General features: G+C 46.3%; 1 protein-coding gene across 1 annotated transcript in view; it reads left to right on the forward strand.

Annotated features, from left to right (window-relative positions):
* The window catches only part of GBE1 (1,4-alpha-glucan branching enzyme 1), a 506,395-nt gene that overhangs the window by 142,174 nt on the left and 341,217 nt on the right, over positions 1 to 23,004 (forward strand). The window contains exon 4 of the mRNA XM_082244860.1: positions 19,449 to 19,564. Within this exon, the coding sequence (XP_082100986.1) occupies positions 19,449 to 19,564 (116 nt within the window). The remainder of the gene's footprint in view (positions 1 to 19,448; positions 19,565 to 23,004) is intronic.

Here is a 23,004-nt window from a genome sequence, read left to right on the forward strand (position 1 = left end):
CCGCAATGTAGTTATCCCGCTAAAAATCACTGATTGTCGCCATTACTAGTAAGATAAAATAAATAAAAATTACATAAATCTTTCCCCTAGTTTGTAGATGCGTTAACTTTTGCGCAAACCTATCAATATACACTTATTGATATTTTTTTACCAAAAGTATGTAGCAGAATACATATTGGCCTAAAATGTTAAAGAATGTGACTTTCTCTAGCGCTCATTGACAGACGTAGTCCTCGGTGATACACCACCTTCGGGTTATGTTGCCTCCACAGGAGCAGGACTAGACAGGAAATTAAAAAGCTCTGGCCACACCCTATGGGCAGTCCCAGAGGGTATATCCTCTCTCTCTCTGCCTCAGCAAATCAGTTATTTTCTGTCTAGTTAGGAGTAAGGACCTAGATACCTTGCTGGGATCTTAGGTCCTGGCAAGAATTTTTTCGTAAAGGATTTTTTAGACAGCTTTTTTTCTCCAGTGTTCCTGTGAGATCTTCAAGCAAGAAAGCTGAACTGGGCGACGGGCTGGATGTTGAGATCCGGTGGTCACCCCAGTTCAGCCTACGAGCGCGTGCAGGCCATAGCTCCGCGCTGGGTCGGCCGCGACAAAGTCCCATTAAAGGACTGTCCACGCGAGTTAAACGTCTCGTTGAAACGCCAAAGACCATGAGTCACGGCGTCCGTATCGGTCGACAGCCCTCCCGCCCCGGTGGAGAGGGGTACTGTCAGGAGTTGGTGCCCGCCTGGTTCCGGTATGGTGAGTAGTATGTTCCCCCTTTTCCCCTGACGGGTCTTGTGGTGAACGCGGGCCCCTCTCTGTATGGTAAGATAGAGTCCCTCTCTATCCTATAACATGACACAGATCCTCCTACTTTGAGTGTGATTTTATGTGCAAAAAGCCAGGAGGCTTGGTTTGGGAGCTAACAATCTAATTGTATACATGTTAAAAAGATGTAATCTGTGGCATTCTGGGAATCTTACGGTGTTAAGAATAAGCTACCTACCAGTCAGAAGCCACGGACATGTAGACTGCCTTCCTAATCAGATCTCCAGCTATTAGCAGGCCTCCCGAATGGCCATGCGGTCCGCCAGGGCCGGTACCGCCAACCACGCCATATCCCCATGCAGAGAGAGTGTTGTGTGCCCTGCAGCACACCGCTATTCAGTACAGGCCGCCGCCATTTTTTTTTTGCTGGATCGCACGAGCCGCCATTTTGGCGTAGCCTCGTGTCTCCAGCATGGGGGCGGCCATGTTTGAGGTGATCCAAACACCTCGTGGAGCTTGGGGGAGGCGCCGGAAGGCGTGCAGAGGGGCGGAGCCGCCTCCTTTCTTCCTGGGCAGCCAGCCAAAAGACTTCCTGTTTGTCAAGACAGCGCTGTAACCTGTTGCAGTTAAACTCTGAGCATCAAGTGGTGAGCCTGGGGGTCTATCTCTCTCTCTCTCTCGATCGATAGGGATCCCTAGCAGGTAACACTAAGGGGCTTTTGTGGCGCTGGGGGTCTGAAAAAAAAAAAAAAAAAAAAGTTTTTTATTTTTGAATTATATTATCCAGGAAGTGACTGGAATTATCATGGACCCTGCCACACATATTCCCCCACCTGTTTCCCTCGAGGGGGCCACGGGACCCGCCGGTGCACAGAGTATAGAGTCATTTACAGCAATTTTGGAGTCTATGGTGGCTCGGGTGGAGGCGGCCTGTCAGGGACGGGGGTCAAGGAAGCGACCCCCGCCTACCCCTATACTATCTGACACCTCTGACTCTGATTCAGAGATGGTCACTGCAGTTGCAGGTTCCTCTGCAAGGGCTGTTATCCCAGGTAAAGCCCCCTCAGACAGTGAGGAGGACGCTTCTTCTCCTGCTATAATTCAGGAAGAAGCATTGGTGGACGCACTAGTTGTGGCAGTGCAGGAAACCTTAAAACTTGAGGCTTTACCGGCAGAGGCAACTGAAACAGAGATTCCCTTTGGTACTAATAAGCCCATCAAAACGGTGAAGGTTTTTCCTGTACCTAAATGTTTCGGTAATCAGATTAAAGGAGAATGGGAGCATTCTAAACGTACCTTTACTATTTCCAAGCGTATTGCTAGACGCTATCCGTTTGAGGAATCCATCATTAAGAAATGGACGGTACCACCAGTGGTGGATCCACCTATTTCCAGGCTGAATAAAGCCACGGTTATTCCAGTGGAGGACACTTCGTCCTTTAAGGATCCGGTGGATCGAAAGATGGAAGCAGAGTCCCGCACCATCTTCTCTCTGATAGGGTCAGCATTTAGACCAGTAATTGTTATTGGTCTAGTTTCCCAGACACTTACGGAATGGGTGAAAATGGTACGCCAAGATCTTAGGGGAAAAGATATTCCCCAGGAGACATCTGATTTGATGGAACAGATTATACAAGGGCTACAGTTTATCTGTGACGCAGCCTTGGACACTACTCCCTTATTAGGGCATGCATCTAAGTCAGCGGTGATCCTCAGACGTGTGCTGTGGTTAAAATGCTGGTCAGCTGACCTAGGTTCCAAAAAGACCTTGACTAATCTCCCTTTTCAGGGGAATCGTCTATTTGGGGCCAACCTAGATGAAATCATTAAGGATGCCACTGGGGGCAAGAGCACTTTTTTGCCACAGGCTGCTAAAGCTAAGGGACCTCGCAACAAGCGAGGACCTTTCTTTACCGCCCATAAAGGGCGCCCGGCTGGTACTAGCGGGAAAGGCAAGACTCCTCCAGGAGGGTTCAAGAAGGGCTGGTCGGACAAGCAAAGGACCAACCCAGCCAAACCCGAAGCAAAGGAGTACACAGCCTGAAGGTGCGCCCCCACCCGGTTTCAGGGTGGGGGGACATTTTCACCGGTATTCAGGACATTAGATCGAGCATCAACCACTACTACCGGTGCGATTCTTCCCTTCCAACATTTAAGTACTACAGGAAGCGGTAGTTACCGTTCCCTGAATAGATCTTTTCCTTTACCTTTTCCTAAGATTAGTCCCGATACCTCACAGGAATCGGATCTGGTTGACCAGATAGGCCAAGTAGCCTCTAGTCGGGTGACTTCGGTCCCTGAGGTTCAACCAGAAAAGATCACCTTTCCTGATAACTATCAGGTATCTGATAAATGTGTGGGAACAGAAAACGACCAGACTTTCTCGGATGGTCGGGGCCAGATACCTCTAGGGACGCCTGGTTCAGATTCTATTAGCGCCAGTGGTCCTAGAAATTCTAGGCTGGCCTCCTCAAGCCGGCCTGGCCGACTTGGACATGTTAGTCGTAGACGTTCCGTGGGAACTTCGTCTCAGGGAGTGTCTGTGGTCTCAAGGACCAATTTACCATCATGCTTTACAGTCGCTGGGTTTAATGGCCTGGCCATTGAGACCCAAGTACTGAAGGACAGAGGTTTGTCTACTTCAGTCATTCCTACCCTTATTAAAGCAAGGAAAGCGACTTCCAGCAAAGTCTATTATCACACATGGAAGACTTATATTGCGTGGTGCGAATCTTTAGGATTTCCTCCACGTACCTATTCGGTGACTCGAATATTGGCCTTTTTGCAACAAGGGGTTGAGCAGAAGCTAGCCTTGAGCACCATCAAGGGTCAAGTTTCAGCATTAGCAATCTTCTTTCAGAAGCCTTTAGCTACCAAATCCTTGGTGCGGAATTTCATCCAGGGGGTGCGGCACCTGGCTCCTCCAGTCCGCGCGCCCTTACCGCCCTGGGATCTTAATTTGGTTTTCTCTATCGCTCATTGACAGACGTAGTCTTCTTGATTCTCAAGAGCTGGGTTATGTTGTCTCCGCAGGAGTAGGACTAGGCAGAATGACAAAACGTTCTGGCTCCACCCTAGGGGGCAGTCCCTGAGGGTATATCCTCCCTCTCTCTGCTACAGGGAATCAGTTTTTTTCTGTCTAGTCAGGAGTAAGGACCTAAGTTCCTTGCTGGGATCTTTTGGTCCTGGCAAGACTTTTTTTCTTTAAGAAAAAGACATTTTTTAGGTAGTTTTCTCCAGTGTTTTTTTCCTGTGAGATCTTCAAGCAAAAATGCCGGACTGGGCGACACTTGTGGTCACCCCAGCCGGCCTACGAGCGCGTGCAGACCAGGCATTGCGCTTGGTCGGCCGCGACATATTCAAGTAAGTATGCGGGGCCGGGCGACGGGCTGGATGTGAGATCCAGTGGTCACCCCGGTCTCTGCCTAAAAGCGCGTGCAGACCAGTGCGCTGAGTCGGCCGCGACGGAGTCCCAGTAAAGGGACTGACTTTGCGAGTTAAAAGCTCGCTTGGACGCCAGGACCAGAGAGTCGAGGCGTCCACAAACCCCCACCTCGGTGGAGAGGGTATTATGAAGAGAGGGTGCCTGTCGGTTCGGTATGGTGAGTAAAACGTTCCCTTTTTTCCTCATTTATGAGGCAGTATATATTATGGGCCCCTCCATATATGGTCAGTATATATCTGACACTTACAAGTCCCCCTTGTAATACAGCATGTGTTTGTGGGAAGTGGACTTGGTTCAAGAGCTAGCACTCTACCCAGCAGACTGTAACATTACAGCAAACATAGGAGGTATAATCCTACCTTATGTGCAGTGTATCTCTGTAGATCCATATGTCACCTCTCAGCAGAGTGCAGGTGGATGTGCTGGGAAGACGATATCGGCGGTCCGCCGCCATTTTGCCGTAGACCGAATGCATGTATGTCCTCAGGTCACGCCGGCCGCCATGTTTTTGGAGTCTTATGTCTCTTCTATGGGAGCGGCCATGTTTTGTGAGCCCAGCTTCCTCGTGGAGGGCTGGGAACGCCGGAAGGCGTACACAGGGGGCGGAGGCACGCCTTCTGCCCGGGAAAAAGCAAACAGCTCCTTCCAGTCTGTGTAAGACAGACGCTGGCTGCAGTTTGTTGGAAACTGCACTGCATCGGTTGGTGAGCCTTGGGGGTCCCTCTCTCTCTCTCTCTCTGGGATCGAGAAGCAGGTACTCTGAGGGGCGCTATTGCGCTAGGGGGAGACACACAAAAAAAAAAAAAAAGAAGTTTTTTTGTTTATTGCTGGCAAAAGTGTCCTGTATTAACATGGACCCTGCCACTCATGTATCTCCTCCGGATCCCCTCGAGGGGTCTGCGGGATCCTCCAGCACCCCATTGACAATTGAATCTTTGTCAGCCATTATGGAAACTTTTGTGTCCCGGGTGGAAGTGGCTTGTCAGGGACAGGGCGCAAGAAAGCGACCCCCGCCTAACCCCTTATTATCTGAAACCTCGGATTCAGACTCTGAGCCTATTTCTGCAGTTGCAGGTACTTCATCTGGTATTGGTGTCTCGGGTCCTGTCTCTTCAGACAGTGAGGAGGATGTTTCGGCATCAGCCATAGCCCGAGAGGAAGCGTTGGTAAACGCACTCATTGTATCTGTTCAAGAGACCTTAAGGTTACAGGGTATTCCATCAGAAATAGCTGAAACTGAGATCCCTTTTGGGACTAAAAAGCGCATCAAGGTGGCAAAGGTTTTTCCATTGCCCAAATGTTTTGGCAATCCAATCGATGAAGAATGGCGTCTGCCAAAACGCACTTTTAATATTTCCAAACGCATTGACAGGCGTTATCCGTTTGAGGAAACCCTTATTAAGAAATGGACAGAACCACCTGTGGTGGATTCACCAATTGCTAGATTGAATAAAGCCACGGTTATTCCTTTGGAAGACGCTCCGTCTTTTAAAGATCCAGTGGATCGCAAGATAGAAGCTATGTCTCGCACCATGTTTTCCTTGATTGGATCAGCTTTCAGGCCAATAATTGCTATTGGTCTGGTTTCGCAGGCTGTAACTGAATGGACTAAGTGGTTACGCCGGGACTTAGAAGAAGTCCCTCAGGCGGTATCAGATTTGTTGGAACAAATGATACAGGGGTTACAGTTTGTATGTGATGCGGCGTTAGACGCCACTCCATTAATGGCGCGAGCATCAGTCTCAGCAGTGGTTCTCAGGCGTACACTGTGGCTAAAAGGTTGGATAGCCGACCAAGGTTCCAAAAAAGCATTGGCTAATATCCCCTTTTCAGGAGAACGTCTATTTGGAGCCAACTTAGATGAGATCATTAAGGATCTCACCGGTGGAAAAAGCACCTTTTTACCGCAAAATTTTAAAGGTAAAGGAACTCGTCAAAGACGAGGGCCTTCTTTTTCTGCTCACAAGAGGTTTTTTCGTCCAGCGGGTGAAAAAACTAAGTCCTCCAAGCCTCCTGCAGGAGGCGTCAGGGGTCGGTGGTCGGGCAAGCAAAAGCCCGCCCCCTCCAGACCTGAAGATAAACCATCCAAAGCCTGAAGGTGCGCCCCCACCCATAACTGGGGTGGGGGGACGTCTTCGCCGGTTCCCGGATCCATGGCTTTCCAGAATCCCGGACAAATGGGTTTGCGAAGTCATAAAGTCAGGGTACAAGATCGAGTTTCGATCTCTCCCACCGGCGCGATTCTTCCCTTCCAATATCCGACTATCTCCGGATCGTCTAGAAGATCTGCGGAGAGCAGTCACAGATCTACTACAACAAGGAGTGGTAGTCCACGTTCCTTGGACAGAACGGTTTCTAGGGTTTTATTCAAACCTGTTTACAATACCCAGGAAAGAGGGCAAAGTGCGTCCAATTCTGGACTTAAGAGCACTCAATTCTTTCGTCAACATAAGAAGATTCAGAATGGAGTCCATTCGCACGGTAGCAGCCTTCCTGCATCCAGGGGATGTCCTAGCGTCCATAGACATCAAGGACGCCTATCTTCACATTCCCATTTTCGCAGGACATCAGCGTTTTCTACGCTTTTCCGTAGAGGAGAACCACTATCAGTTTGTGGCGTTACCTTTCGGTCTCGCCACGGCTCCGCGGGTCTTCACAAAAGTGTTGGCCCCAATGTTGGCACTTCTGCGCCAAAGAGGTATATCGATTCTAGGTTACCTAGACGATCTTCTGCTTCATGCAGAGTCTCCTCAGACCTTGCTACAAAACATAGAAATTACTATGATTTCTTTACAGGAATTCGGGTGGCTGGTGAACCAGCAAAAGTCTTTTCTGGTTCCCACCCAGAGGCTCGAATATCTGGGTCTAATTCTAGACACAGTCAGGACAAGAGTGTTTCTTCCGGTAGGGAAACTTCGAAAGATTCAATCAGCAGTCCAGTTGTTACTGTCCAACAGCTGGTCTTCCCTTCGGACTTGCATAAGGGTTCTGGGGTTGATGGTGGCTTCATTCGAAGCAGTCCCATTTGCCCAGTCCCATACCCGAATTCTTCAGCAAGAGATTCTTCTCAGATGGAATCGGAATCCGGAATCCCTGGACAATCAGATACGATTGAGCAAACAGACCAGAGAGTCTCTGGTTTGGTGGCTTCGGTCTCCAATGCTCAGCCAGGGAAAGTCATTTCTGCCAATATATTGGACGATAGTGACCACGGATGCCAGTCTATCCGGATGGGGAGGAATTCTTGGTCAGTTATCTGTCCAGGGACTTTGGTCCCCGGAAGAATCCAGATTACCGATAAATGTATTGGAACTGAGAGCGATCAGACTTTGTCTGATTCACTGGACCGAGCAGCTTCAGGGCAGCCCGGTTCGGATCCAGTCGGACAATGCCACGGCCGTGGCTTATGTCAATCATCAGGGGGGCACCAAGAGTGTCCGAGCGGCCTAAGAAGTGGCTTGCATTCTTCGCTGGGCGGAACAATTTGTTCCAGCAATCTCTGCGGTGTTCATTCCGGGGGTGGAGAATTGGCAGGCAGACTATCTCAGCCGTCAGACCCTGGATCAGGGGGAATGGTCCCTCCATCCAGACGTTTTCCACCAGTTGTGCCTACGGTGGGGCACCCCGGATGTGGATCTGTTGGCATCACGATTCAACAGGAAAGTTCAGAGATTCGTGGCTCGCTCCCGCGATCCTCTAGCAGAAACCGCAGACGCACTGATCGCCCCGTGGGGGCAATACCAGCTAATATATGCCTTCCCTCCTCTCGCGTTACTGCCAAGACTTCTTCGCAGGGTAGAGGAGGAAGGAATCCCAGTAATCCTGGTAGCTCCGGACTGGCCTCGTCGAGCTTGGTACGCCGACATGGTCAGACTGGTGGAGGACGTCCCATGGAGACTTCCTCTCAGGGAGGATATACTGTCTCAGGGACCGATCTTCCATCCTGCTTTACGATCGCTGGCTTTAACGGCCTGGCTATTGAGACCCAGGTGCTGAAGGACAAAGGTTTGTCAGCTTCAGTTATCCCTACTCTAGTTGAAGCAAGGAAAGCGACTTCCAGAAAGATTTATCATCGCACATGGAAGTCCTACATTGCATGGTGTGAACCTTTGGGGTTCCGTCCTCGGTCTTATTCGATTAGTCGAATATTGGCTTTTCTGCAACAAGGGGTTGAGCAGAAACTGGCCTTGAGTACTATCAAGGGTCAGGTCTCAGCATTAGCCATCTTCTTTCAGAAGCCTTTGGCTACTCATTCCTTGGTGCGGAATTTCATCCAGGGGGTGCGACATCTGGCTCCGCCAGTGCACGCGCCGTTACCCCCCTGGGATCTTAATTTAGTGTTGTCGGTTCTTCAGAAACCTCCCTTTGAAGATATTAGGGAGATTCCTCTACCCACGTTGTCCCAGAAGGTGGCCTTCTTGGTGGCTATTACTTCTGCACGCAGGGTGTCAGAACTGGCCGCATTATCTTGTCGTTCACCATATCTGGTGGTTCATAGAGATAAGGTGGTTCTTCGTCCGAATCCATCCTTCCTACCAAAAGTAGTTTCAGAATTTCATCTGAATGAAGAAATTGTATTACCTTCCCTGTGTCCTAAGCCCAGTCATCCTCGGGAATTTGCTTTGCACTCCTTGGATGTGGTCCGGGCGATCAGGGTATACTTGAAAACGACAGACTCGTTTCGCAAGACGGATTCACTTTTTGTGATCCCAGATGGACCCAAAAAGGGGTTGCCTGCATCTGCCGCGACCATTTCCAGATGGATCAGACAGACGGTAGTGCAGGCTTATTCTATTAAGGGTCGGGAGCCCCCGTTCCCTGTTAAGGCGCACTCCACTCGGGCACTTAGTGCGTCATGGGCCTTTCGCCATCAGGCGTCAGTGGTCCAGGTGTGCAAGGCGGCTACCTGGTCGTCGGTGCATACCTTCTCTAAACATTATAAAATTGATGTAATGGCATCGTCTGATGCCTCATTTGGCCGCAAGGTTTTGCAGGCCGCAATTTGAGGAGACCAGTGGTCTACCTCGAGGGTTTTTTTCCGTTGGAAAATTTTTTTTCTTTTAGTCTCATTCTTTGTTTATAATGAGCCTTTAAAACTTCTAGTTTGGCACCGGTTGGGCCTACTAGATTGGATTTGATTTTGTCAATCCCACCCCTCATTTGTGGCACTGCTTCTGGATGTCCCAGCTCTTGAGAATCAAGAAGACTACGTCTGTCAATGAGCGATAGAGAAAAATGGATTTTTGTAAGAACTTACCGTAAAATCCTTTTCTCTTAAGCTCATTGACAGACGTAGTACCCGCCCCTCTATCATTGAGTTGGGTTGGGTTAAATTCTCTGTACTGCTTTAAACAGAACTGATTCCCTGTAGCAGAGAGAGGGAGGATATACCCTCAGGGACTGCCCCCTAGGGTGGAGCCAGAACGTTTTGTCATTCTGCCTAGTCCTACTCCTGCGGAGACAACATAACCCAGCTCTTGAGAATCAAGAAGACTACGTCTGTCAATGAGCTTAAGAGAAAAGGATTTTACGGTAAGTTCTTACAAAAATCCATTTTTGTCGGTTCTACAGAAACCTCCCTTTGAAAACATCAGGGAGATTCCCTTGCTTACTTTATCCCAGAAGGTGGCCTTCTTGGTGGCTATTACTTCTGCTCGCAGGGTGTCAGAACTGGCTGCATTATCATGCCAGTCCCCATACCTAGTGATTCATAGGGATAAGGTAGTACTTCATCCTAAGCCATCTTTTCTTCCTAAGGTGGTTTCAGATTTTCATCTGAATGAAGATATTGTACTACCTTCCTTGTGTCCTCAGCCCAAGCATCATCGGGAACATGCGTTGCGTTCCTTAGATGTGGTTCGGGCAATCAGGGTATACCTGAAAGCTACGGAATCTTTCCGTAAGACGGATTCACTTTTTGTGATCACGGATGGCCCCAGAAAGGGTTTGCCTGCATCTGCCGCGACCATTGCCAAATGGATTAGACAAACGGTGGTACAGGCTTATTCTATTAAGGGTCAGAGTCCTCCGTTCCCTGTTAGGGCGCACTCCACTCGAGCGCTCAGTACTTCTTGGGCCTTTCGCCATCAGGCGTCAGTGGTCCAGGTATGTAAGGCGGCCACCTGGTCGTCGGTACATACCTTTACAAAATTCTATAAAATTGATGTGACGGCATCGGCGGATGCCTCATTTGGCCGCAAGGTTTTGCAGGCCGCAATTTGAGGAGACCGGTGGTCTACCTCGAGGGTTTTTTTCTGTTTGAAAAAAAAAAAAAAAAAAAAATTTTTCTCTTTTTTTGTTGAGTCTCATCATTAAGGATGAGCATTGTAAACTTCTAGTTGGCACCGGTTGGGCCTTCTAGATTGGGATTTGATTTAATTTTCCCACCCCTCAGTTGTGATACTGCTCTGGGACGTCCCGAAGGTGGTGTATCACCGAGGACTACGTCTGTCAATGAGCGCTAGAGAAAAATGGATTTTTGTAAAATCTTACCGTAAAATCCTTTTCTCTTAGCTCATTGACAGACGTAGTCCCCGCCCCTCTGTTTTTTGAGTTGGGTTAAAATCTCTAAAGACTGCTTTTTCACATAACTGATTTGCTGAGGCAGAGAGAGAGAGGATATACCCTCTGGGACTGCCCCTAGGGTGTGGCCAGAGCTTTTTAATTTCCTGTCTAGTCCTGCTCCTGTGGAGGCAACATAACCCGAAGGTGGTGTATCACCGAGGACTACGTCTGTCAATGAGCTAAGAGAAAAGGATTTTACGGTAAGATTTTACAAAAATCCATTTTTTACATTTTTTATTGGGATTGTTTTATAGCAGAAAGTAAAAAAATTATTTTTTTTTGTTTTTTTTTTTTTCAAAATTGTCGCTCTTTTTTTGTTTATAGCACAAAAAAAAAAAAAAAATTGCACAGATGATCAAATACCGCCAAAAAAAGCTCTATTTGTGGGCAAAAAAGGACATCAATTTTATTTGGGTACAGCATCGCACAACAGCGCAATTGTCAGTTAAAATAACGCAGTGCCGTATCTCGAAAAATGGCCTGTTAATTAAGGGGGAAAACCTTCCAGTCCAGAAGTGGTTAAACCGCTGCTCTCTTATATTCTACTGGCTGCATGGAGAGCCATTCCTATGTGCTGGTTATCAGTGGAACTGCCCTCATCTTCCCTACTTCTGAACACTATATCCGATATTCGGAGAATGGAGTACCTCACCGCTTCTGCCAACCACACTTTGCCACAATTTAACAAAGTTTGGGAAACATGAGACCAGTTTGAATATGGGACTACAATGTCTGCACCCTGATGTTCAACTTTTGTACATGCTCCACCCTGATCCATTCCTCTGTTTTTCTACACTACTCTCAGTCTACACTTTCATTCCCTCCTCCCCTCCCCTATAGTATTGCACATTTAACTTACTGTTCCTCCCTGAATTCCCTAATCTCTCATAATTATAAGTTAAATGTCCCCTTCTTTTTTTTTTTTTCCATGCTACAGTAAACCCCCCTCCATTGCGGGGGTTACGTTCCGGACCCAGCCGCGAAAAGTGAAATTCCGCGAAATAGAAAAACCCTATTAAAATGCATTGTAGGCATGTTTTTTTACTGTCACTCTACGTGTAAAAGCATTTTAAGGTCTTTAAACACACTTTTAAAACAATAGAAACTCATTTAAACACATAAAAGATACTAAGAGACAGAGCAAGAGCTATGGAAAACACAAAAATATTTCATTTTTAATGATTTATACAGTAAAATAACATTACAAAAAAAAACGCGAATTACCGGGACCGCAAAAACTGAACCGCGATGGAGCGGGGGATTACTGTACTGCTGTATGTGGCCTAATCATATTTGTCAATTTCTTTAGGAATTGTTTTCATTGTCTCATCTGTTTTTGAGAAATGTTATCACTACCTTACGGTCTTTTTTTATGTATAACTGTGACATTGTAACTCATGTTTTCCTTTGAAAAACTTTAATAAATAGAAAATATGAAAAAAAAAAAAAAAACCCCAAAAACATATGAACGGTGTTGGACCAGATTTCAGCTGCATTTGGCATTGTGTGATTTTTCTGTAACTTTATTACAGCATTTTTCGATATCATTCAAGAGTCCTGGAGGGAAAGCCCTGGAAAGCAATACAAATTGGATGGGTTCAAATGCTGTTTCACTCACAAAAAAACAAAACAAAAAAAAAAAAACCAAACGGTTTGGCTGAACATATACTTAAAATCTATGATAAAGAACAAGCAACAACTGCATATTTGTTCTAGGCCAATGGCACAGAAAGTTCTGAAGCCAGTATGACAACAGGGGAAGTAGCTCCTATAAAAGTATAGGTTATCAGTGGCTGTGTCTGTTCCTTAAGGTTTTGCTTGTTACTCTATGTAGGAGATAATCTCAGTAGTGGTTATGCACACTTTGATAAATGATCGATTTCTTTTCCAGTCGTTCTCTCCCAATAGAAATAATTGATCCATAGTTGACAACTCATTTGATCGATACACTACACACAGGGGAAAGTGGATTTTAAAAGATAGTTGAAAGGTACGATCTTGGTTATCAGTTACATGTTTGTTTCCATTATGCAATCCTTTAATCTAATCAATCAAAATATGATCCCACTAATGAACATGGTAACTCAGCGCTGGCAATGCAAAATGGTTGATAATTTTCTGCCCCGGCAGATTGACCCAGTTTGACCAAATCTTGTCTAAATCGATCAGAAAGGGAAAATGTGGGGGGCGTGGCCGGCTGGCACAGAAGATGGCTGCATAAGCAAACTGCTGCGCACATAGTCAGCACACAGGAGCTTCAGATGGCTGCACAGAGCCCTGTAACACAGCGATTCTTGCTCATCCCAGCCTAGGCATCCCTAACCTTCAGGTCCCGCAAAAGAAAAGACAGTACTCGGCCGGGGAGGATGGCGGATTTCTTCTCACAGCCAAGCCGCTTCTCCTTCCAAGATGGCCCCGGTGTGAACAAGAAGCAGGGAAGACACCAGCACTTCTCCTTGACAGACTTTGGTCCTAGAGAGGTTGGCAGAACCTCACAGACATCCTCCAGCTCCTCCAGCCCTGTGAAGTCCAAGATGAAACCACGAGCGGTAGCTTACACGGCTCTGGAGGTGAATGACTCATCCCTGTCCCTGGAAGACACCAGGGAGCTACAGGACTCCATAATTGAGTTCCCCTCAACAGGCCAACCAATGATAGATACAACATTATAGGACATGCTGGTTTCGCTGAGAAGCACAATTCATGCTGACATTATGTCGCTGACACAACACTTTAAAATGGAGATGATGGAAGTAGGCAATAGAGTTACACACATTGAAGATAAAATGGGGAAATTTGCCTCAACCTTTAACGAATTGATAGACTCTCATAATTCTCATGAGGATGAAATCTAAATTAGCGGACCTGGAGGATAGGTCCAGGCGTAACAACGTGAAAATACAAGGTATCCCTGAATCAGTCAAGCAACCCGACTTCACAAATTCTTCACAAAATTTAATGAGAGGCCTTGCCTGAAATCCCACAAACAGACCTTTTAATTGACCGCATACATAGACTCCCTAAGCTGAACCACATTCCTGTGCATTTACCCAGAGATACAACTGCACGCATTCAATATTTCCCTACTAAGGAAAAGCTTATGGCTGGGTTCAGACAAAGGAACCAACTGCCAGAGTGTTTACGTGCGTTCTCAAAATTTACAGACCTATCGGCCTATACCACCCAACAACATAGAAAACTGTCAACCTTAACTAGGCCTCTAAGGAACCATCATATCCCCTATCAATGGAAATACTCCTTATCACCAAAAATGACCGTACCTTCACGATTTCTTCTCTAACAGACGGCATCAAACTACTTCGTGATTGGCGAATTTTGAACCCAGAGGCTTTCAAAGTGAACAGTCCTCACTCACCTTGTCTGGATTCTTCGGATCGGAATGCTTCCTCCCCTAACTGAAGCCTGTGTAAGATACCTCTACACTCATTTGATACATTTCCGGTGTGCTTTCACTGTGCATATGATATCTCCACTTGTTTAAATTCCCAGTTGCTCCCCCAGAGCTTGCGGTATATATTCCGCTCAGATTCTGTTTGGGATCGTACCTTTTGTCTTAATCTGTTTGACTCAACAAACCAGAGAACTTAACAGGCTCACCACCTGTGTAATTTTTTTATTTTTCGTTTCTTTCCTTTTAAATTTTTTTGTTTCCCTTTTTCTGATTTAAGGGTCTGCACACTCAAAACACCTGGTGCCCAGAAGATTTATTGTTGGTTTTATCCAGGGTACTGCGCCCTGTCAGAGCTTTTTGATGTTTGTGTTCCAGCATGTCGTAGTTTAAGCTCTCCTCACTGAATGTCATGGGTCTGAACAGCCCTGCCAAGTGGCACATGGTTTGGAAAGGAGCTCAAAGATTGAACCTTGACATTTCTTTGTTTACAGGAGACCCATTTTACCTCCCAAAGCCTCCCACCTTCATTCACAAAAGCGTCCCCAATGTTTTCCAGGCTAACGCGCCCTTGAAGAAGAGAGGAGTCCTCATTGCAGTTAAGGATACAGTATCCTTTGCCTATATCTCCCACATATCTGATGCACAGGGGCACTACGTGATCCTGGTACACAGAATCCACAACACCTTCTACTCTATAATTAACCTGTACCTACCAAATGGCAGACTGATATCTACACTGAAAAAAAATAGGAAAATAGCACAACCATTGTGCCAGGGCCATGTCATTATGTGTGGTGACTTCAATGCGGTGGTAGATTGTCAATTGGACACTTCTTCCTCTGTACAGAACCGCTTCCACAGATCTACCTTGTAATCTTTCCTGGACTTATCATCTCTTTTTGACGTGTTGCGTTGCCATCATGCAACAGAAAGAGACTACACTTTTTTTCTCTCAAGCCCACAAATCCTATCCATGTATAGATCTTTTTTTGACAGATAAGTTCCTCTTGCAAAACATATCCAAATCTGAGACAGGGAACATCACCTGGTCGGACCACACTCCTGTGTCAATCGCGATAGGCAGCGGTGGTCTGAAGACAAGAGCAAATAGATGGCAAAATGATGCTCTGTTGATGTCCCATCCTTAGAATACACGGTCTGTTCAACAAGCCCTACAGGAATTTTTTGCTCTAAACGCTCCAACCTCGGATGACCCCTTTACACTGTGGAACTCGCACAAAGCCTACATTAGGGGAATTTTCATGCAAAAGAGTTCTATTGAGAGGAGGCAGAGGACCCAGCGGTTAACAGACGTCCTAATCACTATATAAAAAAAAAAACTTAGAACAAACTCAAACAATCCCCCCCATGCACTGATTTTAGACCAATTGGCCCAGGAAAGAAACAATCTCAGAAACCTCCTTTTACACCAACATCATAACCAGATGAAAATCCCTGAGAGCCAATTGTTAACAGCATGGAAACAAACCTGGCAAACTATTAGCAGAACAGCTCAAAGATAAAACCAAAAAGCCGAAACCTACTCATATAATCCACCCCCAATCCGGTCAAAAATGACTAAACCCTCAAGACATGGCTGATGCCTTCAGCATCTATTACAGCTCCCTATATAACCTCCAGCATGACTCGAGCATTCCACAAACCACCCCTGACCTGATTGAGACATTCCTAAACTTGATCTCTCTGCCATCTATGTCTCCAGAGGAAAGGGCTTCCCTTAACCAACCTTTCTCGCAAGAGGAGATCCTCAAAGCTATACAGTCACTCCCACATAATAAAGCACCGGGCCCAGATGGATTTTCGTCCAAGTATTACCATCAAGTTATGATCCCCAACATGAAGGGGCGTTCAATGCCGCTGTGTCCAATGCCTCCTTTCCAACTGAAATGTTAACTGCTAATATTATTACTATACCCAATATAGGAACAATGTAGCGCTAATCATCAGTAAAAAGTTCTCAGAAAGATTAAAAAGTCCATGTAAAGTCCCAATATGATCAGATGAAAAATGTAGCGAATCCGTGATATCACCACCAGACACCCAGTTCACACTGACCCTTACCACATAACGATGATCCCCATGACAGAGATCCCAAATGCCAAAAATAGACTCAGTAGGACTCGATATGTATCCTGGATAATATGCGTCCTTCTCTGAAGTCTCAGGTCAGTAGTCACAGGTATGTAGGGAATGAAGCACAAAGCGGTATCATAGCGCAGACCATTTATTAACCAGATCAAAATAATAGATTAAAAACACTTACAAGGATCCAATCATAACGAGCATGTAAAGCAGTCCAAATTGTTTCCAAGCATGTTCCGCCACGGCATTCCACCAAAATGATGGTACCCAAACCAGGTAAAGATTCCACCCAGGTACAAAACTATAGACCTATCTCTTAATGTAGACTTGAAAGTATATGCCAACATTTTATCAACAAGACTACAACAATACCTGCCCAGTCTGGTAGGCCTAGATCAGGTGGGATTTGTGCCGGGTCGTCAGGCCCCCGATGCCACCAAGAGAGTCAAAAACCTTTTTCATCAAGCTGAGGTTGGTCGCCGGCCTTCTCTGCTCCTAACGCTGTATGCGGAGAAGGCCTTCGACAGAGTACACTGGGATATTTGTTCAGGGTTTTGGATAAATCCTGATTACGGGGTAAAATCGTCTCTGCTATTATGGCCCTGTATTCAAAGCCCTCGGCTTATGTACACACAGAAGGTCTATTTTCTAGGGACGAGGCAGGGCTGCCCCCTATCCCCGCTCATCTTTGCCCTTGTGATGGAACCCTTGGCAGAGAAAATTAGATCTCACCCTTGTGTCAAAGGCATAACTTGTAAAGGTATATCTCATGTCATAACCCTCTTTGCAGATGACCTAATTCTCTCCCTGGAGGACCCGGCTCTGTCTCTACCGGCAGTCCATCAAATACTAAGAGAATTTAACTTGGTGTCCCTCTACAAAGTGAATGACTCCAAATCCAGTATTATGGGAATCAATATAGACAACCCCCTAAAACGTAGTTTACAATTACAGTTCCCATACCCTTGGATGTCCAATGAACTGCCTTACCTAGTTATCTCACTTACCTTTCCACTCTCTGATCTCTACAAAAGAAGCTTTCTCCCCTTGCTGATCGAGATCCAAAAGCAAACCAGCACATTGAACTAGCTATTCTTATCCTGGGCTGGAAAACACGCCACATTCAAAATGTCTATTCTCCCCAAAATTCTATATGTTTTCAGAACTCTCCCGATCCAAATACCCTCAACATTCTTTAAAAGCATACAAAGATTGCTGTTGTCCTTCATCTGGTCCGGGGGCAAAGCTAGATGCTCCCACAATATTCTAAGGTAACATAGAAAGGCAGGTGGAATGCCAGATTTGTATGACTACTATACTGCCACCCTTCAAGCCCAACTTAGATTCTGGTTTACACACTCTAACTCTAAACCATGGTGCTTGTTGGAGCAGGGTGGGGCGACAGCAAACAATTTACAGTCCTTACTATTAGCAAAGGCCTTCTTCCCTAGCTTCAAACTAGCTCTGAACCATCCTACAATATCAGCCTCTATGGCAGCATGGACTCACTTTTTACTTTGGGGTAACCAATCTGACAGCAGGGTATCGGTCCCACTGACTCTGACTATATTAAAATTAGTTAACCCAGAGATGCAGACTAGTAGCTGGATAGGTAGAGGAATTGACAAAATTTCATTGCTGCTCAGGAACGACAAGTTAATGTCCTTCAAGGACATTTCCTCAAAATTCAATCTGCCAGAGGGTGAGTTTCTGACGTATGCACAGCTGAAATCCACTCTCGCCAACACTCCCTTGTACGAGATCAGACTATCCCTGGCTGCCTGGAGATATCTGACCCTACCAAATCCTAAACAGAAAGGCATCTCCCTTTTTTATAATTGCTTGCATGATTAATCATCCTTTGCACTGTCCACACCTTTATTTAAATGGGCGACTGCACTCAATATTGAAATCACTGATCAGCAATGGCACAAAGCGATCGCTAACAACCTATCGGCCTCGACATGCTCTACATATTGGGAGATGGCACAGAAAATCCATCTACGTTGGTACTACACTACCTGCATGCTGACACAATTCAAGCCTTCATGATCCAATGCATGCTGGAGGGGCTGTGGCATGGTGGGCACATTTTCCCACATGCTATGGTATTGCCCCAGCATCCTCAGTTATTGGAACTCAGTGTTTAAGCTTATTTCTAGACTGACAGGGATGATTTCCAGACCTACCCCAGCACTCACAATCCTCAGTATTGGTATAGAAAATGATCATATTGACACCAGATCAATGGTTTTGCAAGTATTATTCGCAGCTCGCTTAACCTTAATGAGGGAATGGAAGTCTAACCTGGCCCCCAACATTAGGGAAGTAACCAACCTTCTTTCCGAATCATATTCCTTAGAACACATAGTGGCATACTGGCAAGTTAGGATCTTCTCAAATTTCATAAAAGGTGGCACCCCTGGAGGGACATCCACTAAGATTCAGAGTGGATCCCTCAGGCATAACCCCCAATCTTGCACGGCCCCTTTGCTGGAGTCCCTGTGGTAATGCTAAACTAAAGACCCTTCTTTACCTTCCCCCTTTCTTAAAGTCTTACACCGTTTTCTAATTGCTAGTTTGAACACCCATAGACAGGAACCTGTAAGCCGTTGTTCATGAGTTTGATCAGTTTATGTACCCAAGTTTGGCACCAGAATATGTGCTCAGTTCATCTTCTTGCTCCCCGATTATGTAGAACATGTTTGAGCACATGCTGTATGTCCTAAATAATATTTGTGTTTTCTCTGTTTATGCAATGTTGACCATGCATGGGTTTGTTCAATGCCTATTCTTTGTAATTTTCAAAAACTTCAAAAAAGACTATTTGAAATAAGAAAGAGAAAATGTGGCTTTTCATTTGTTTGCTGATTTGAGCCTTGTGATCGAATCACACATCGTTTGGATAATAAAAAAAAATCGTATGTGGCCACCATTAGTAGGACTCACTGATGTCCTTAGAAGCCCGTAGGTGAATGAAGATGCTGGTTTGCAAACAAGTCTGTGTTTATGAATTTTGGGGCAAATGTACTCTTTCATTTTATTGAGTGGTTAGTATCCTAGAAAAATGATTTTACCCAAAATATAACAGATATTACCCATGTGATTAATGTCTACCACAGATGAAAAGGAGCTTTTTAATTGATTGATTCTTTACATTCTAGATGACTGGAATCCCTTTTCATATCCATATAGAAAGTTGGATTTTGGGAAATGGGAATTACACATTCCTCCAAATGAAGATAAATCCCCACTCGTACACCATGGATCAAAGATAAAGGTAGGTTGAATAAGACATATTTGTGTTTATCGCAGACTCAAGCTAAAGTCTCATCAATTATGCAAGCCAATGTGCTGTTAGAAAAACTTTAATCTCTGAGTTGTTTGGATGGATGAGAACACGCACTTCAGTATATGCTCTTTCAGACTCTCCAGTATGTGCTCTTTCAGACACTTTTATCCAGCCATCTTTAGTACAGCTGCAATTATGAGCTGATATCCTCACTCAGGAACCACCACCTCCCTAGTGCGTTTTCACCATGATAAAGGAATATCTGAATTGTTAGAAATGTGAAAGTGCAGTGCAGGTCGTGCAACCCGCCTGGCATCTCACTGTCTCACCTAATTGCTAGGACCGCCGGTGTCCTAGAAACCAATGAAGTTCTTCATTGCAGACCTATTGCCACCCCTGACCTCATTGTTAACAAGTATCCTTTAGCGATGTGATTTAACACACAGCATGCTTGTGTTATAACAGCGGGACTGGAGCCGGGAGGTTCAGCAGATCTTCACAGCCAGTGTAATCAATCTTTTGAGGGACACTGCATAGCGGAAAATTACACATGCAAGGAGGAACTGTGAGATGGTTGCAATTACTGATGTGCTGGCATAATTGGCTTTGATGGGAACACAAACATGCCGGGGTTTTTTTTAATGCAAACACCTTTATTGAGAAATAAAAAGCATAACAAAGTGAACCAGTATATAGGATGCAGTACATACACGAAGGCGAAAAGTACAACAAAAACAAAATGGCAGTATGTATAACAATTAGAGACTATAGAATATGCTTGAATCCAGTCCTGTGTTATAAGTAACAAATTGTATATCTGAGATCTATTACTGACCTTCACTTGGGTTCAGGAAGGGTAGCAGTATCTAGGATAGGTATATCCAAGTTGCCAGGTTCAGCAAGTGAAATAGTAAAAATGACCAAACCAAATTGAGGAGGCTTAAAGATAAAGAGGTCATATTAAACCAAACAAAAACCCAAAAGGGTGGGAAATAGGTAATCAACTGTGTGAACATATAGCTTGTGTCACCAAGGGTAATATTGTAGCATAATTATCAATTTCCCAAATAGCTACTATTTGATTCCCAGCTTACCCACTTGCAGTCAAAGATGTGCATAGCTTATACACGTGTTGGCTGGAGGAACTGATGAAGCTTACGGGTAAATATAGCTGAGGCTGAGTTACTATTAAGGAGAAACCGTGCCTTGGACCAGTGGAGGGATTTCTCGGTTCGTTCGGATAAGATGGTGTCCAATGCCACTAGTTTCTGGTCATTTTGCCTCAATACCTCAGGGAATGGGATTGGTAATGGATGTGATAACGTTTAATTAGTTCTTGAGTGAAGGTGTTCATTTTCGCAGTTTTTTGTTGTTTCCTAATGGTGGGCAATTCAATCAGGTGGCCCCTGTGTGGGCTTGCCCATAAGATTGTGGGGGGGGGGCTCTCTTCCATGTCCTTAAATCTAAAGTAATCCTGTAGTCTGTCAGATATTTGTGAGACTATATCCAGGTTTGTAAGAAGAGAGTCGTTTAGTCTCCATGTGGCCATCTGTGGAGCAAGTCTCATGTAGGAGGTATGAAAGGAGACCACATGGTGATCCGACCAAAGACAAGTGTAAATTGTGGCGGATGTGGAGTTAGCAAGTAGGATAGGGGAGCTAAAGATATAATCCAATCTGGAGTAGCTGTTGTGGGTATGAGAATAATGGGTAAATTCTCTTTCTCTATCGTTCATTGACGGACACAGTTCTCTCTGATTCATATCAGTAGGGTTATACTGCCCCCTACAGGAGTAGGACTCTAGGCAGAAAAAAGTTCTGGCTACGCCTATGGGCAGTCCCGGAGGGTACACCCTCTCTTCCTGCATAGGATGTCAGTTTTTAATCTGCCTAGCTGGGATCTTTGGTTCTGGCATAGAAATCATTTTTTTAAGTAGATTTTTTTTTAGCTAGTCTTTTTTTTTCTCCGGAACGTTTTTCCTGTGAGATCTTCAAGCAATTATGCTGGGCTGGGTGACGGGCTGGATCCCTATATCCAGTGGTCACCCCATTCTGGCCAGCGAGCATGTGCAGGCCTTAGCTCCGCGCTGGACCGGCCACGACATAGTCCCACTGGACAGAGACTGGCCCCGCGAGCTAAACGTCTCACCAGGACACACGCGACAGGGTCTAGGCTTATGTTGCAGCGTTCCTATTGGCCGACAGCCCCCCTACTCTGGTGGCGTGGGGTCCTGTCATGAGATGGCACCCACCTGTGTTACCGGTATGGTGGGTAAATATTCCCCTCCCTTCCCTGGTGGATTTTGGTGTGGACGCGGGCCCTCTCCCTGGGATGGTAGGACCCTCACACTCCAGGGTTTCCCTCTGTCCTGTTGTGACCCCCCCCCCTACCTCCCTCCCCTCCCACGTGGGGGACTGTTTGGGCCTACCTGCAGCCGGGGCCTCGTGTGCAGGCCGCATGGGGGCGGGGGGCCTCAGTTGGGCCCTCCATGGCTGGGTGGTGTAGTAGGGCTGGCGGGGTGTCTCCCTGTGGGGTCATATTGCCAGGCTGGCCGCCATTTTGTTTTAGCCTTATCTGCATTTGTGACAGCGGCCATCTTGGGGAGGGTAGTTTTCAGCCATTTTTCTGTGTATTTTTAGCTGTAGGGGCCGGTGGGAGTGCCTGGAGGCGTTCTTTTGGTGGAAGAGCCCCTCCCTTCATCCCGGGCTGCTTCCTGGCTCACTCTTTTCTCTGAGCCACCGCTGGGACCCTTCTAATCTGTTTGCTATGTGGGGACAGTGAGTTACTGAGGGTAGTCTCTTCCTCTTTGGGGGTGGGGGTTAATTAGTGTGTGCCTGACCTCCGGGGGGCGCTGTAGCGATGTGGGGCCACTTCTTATTACGAAAAAATATAGAATTTTTGTCTTTTTTTGCAAATTTTGCTGGCGGTTTCCTCAGGTTCCATTTGGACCCTGCAGGTCACGTATCCCCACCTGACTCCCTCGCTGAGGCCGCAGGGCCTTTCCGGATCTCCACTGTCCATCAATGCATTTTTCGGCGGTTCGGGAAGCATTTGGGCCTGGGTGGAGGTGGGGTGTGTGCTGAAGCATTTCTCCAACTACCCCTGCCCCATCTGATGTCTCAGATTCTGAGTCTGAATCAGTCGCCGCAGACGTGGGCCTCCCTACTGGGTCTGGTACCTTGCACCCTGTCTCCTCGGATGATGAGGACCACATTTCTCCTCCCCTGCCGCGCAAGATTCAGGCTGGTGGTTTCGGTGCGTGACACCCTGCGATTTGGAGGCCGCAGTGGCGGCTGCACCTGGGGCGCAGGTAGCATCTGGCATTCACATGCCATCCGGAGCAGCTTATTTTGCCAGCAGGCTCATGTAGGATGGGACCATCTGAGACCCTTCCCCTGGGGTGTCTAAGCGGCTGCTAGACGTTACCC

This window comes from Pelophylax lessonae, assembly GCF_965119305.1.
Source record: "Pelophylax lessonae genome assembly, chromosome: 2".
Lineage (NCBI taxonomy): Eukaryota > Metazoa > Chordata > Amphibia > Anura > Ranidae > Pelophylax > Pelophylax lessonae.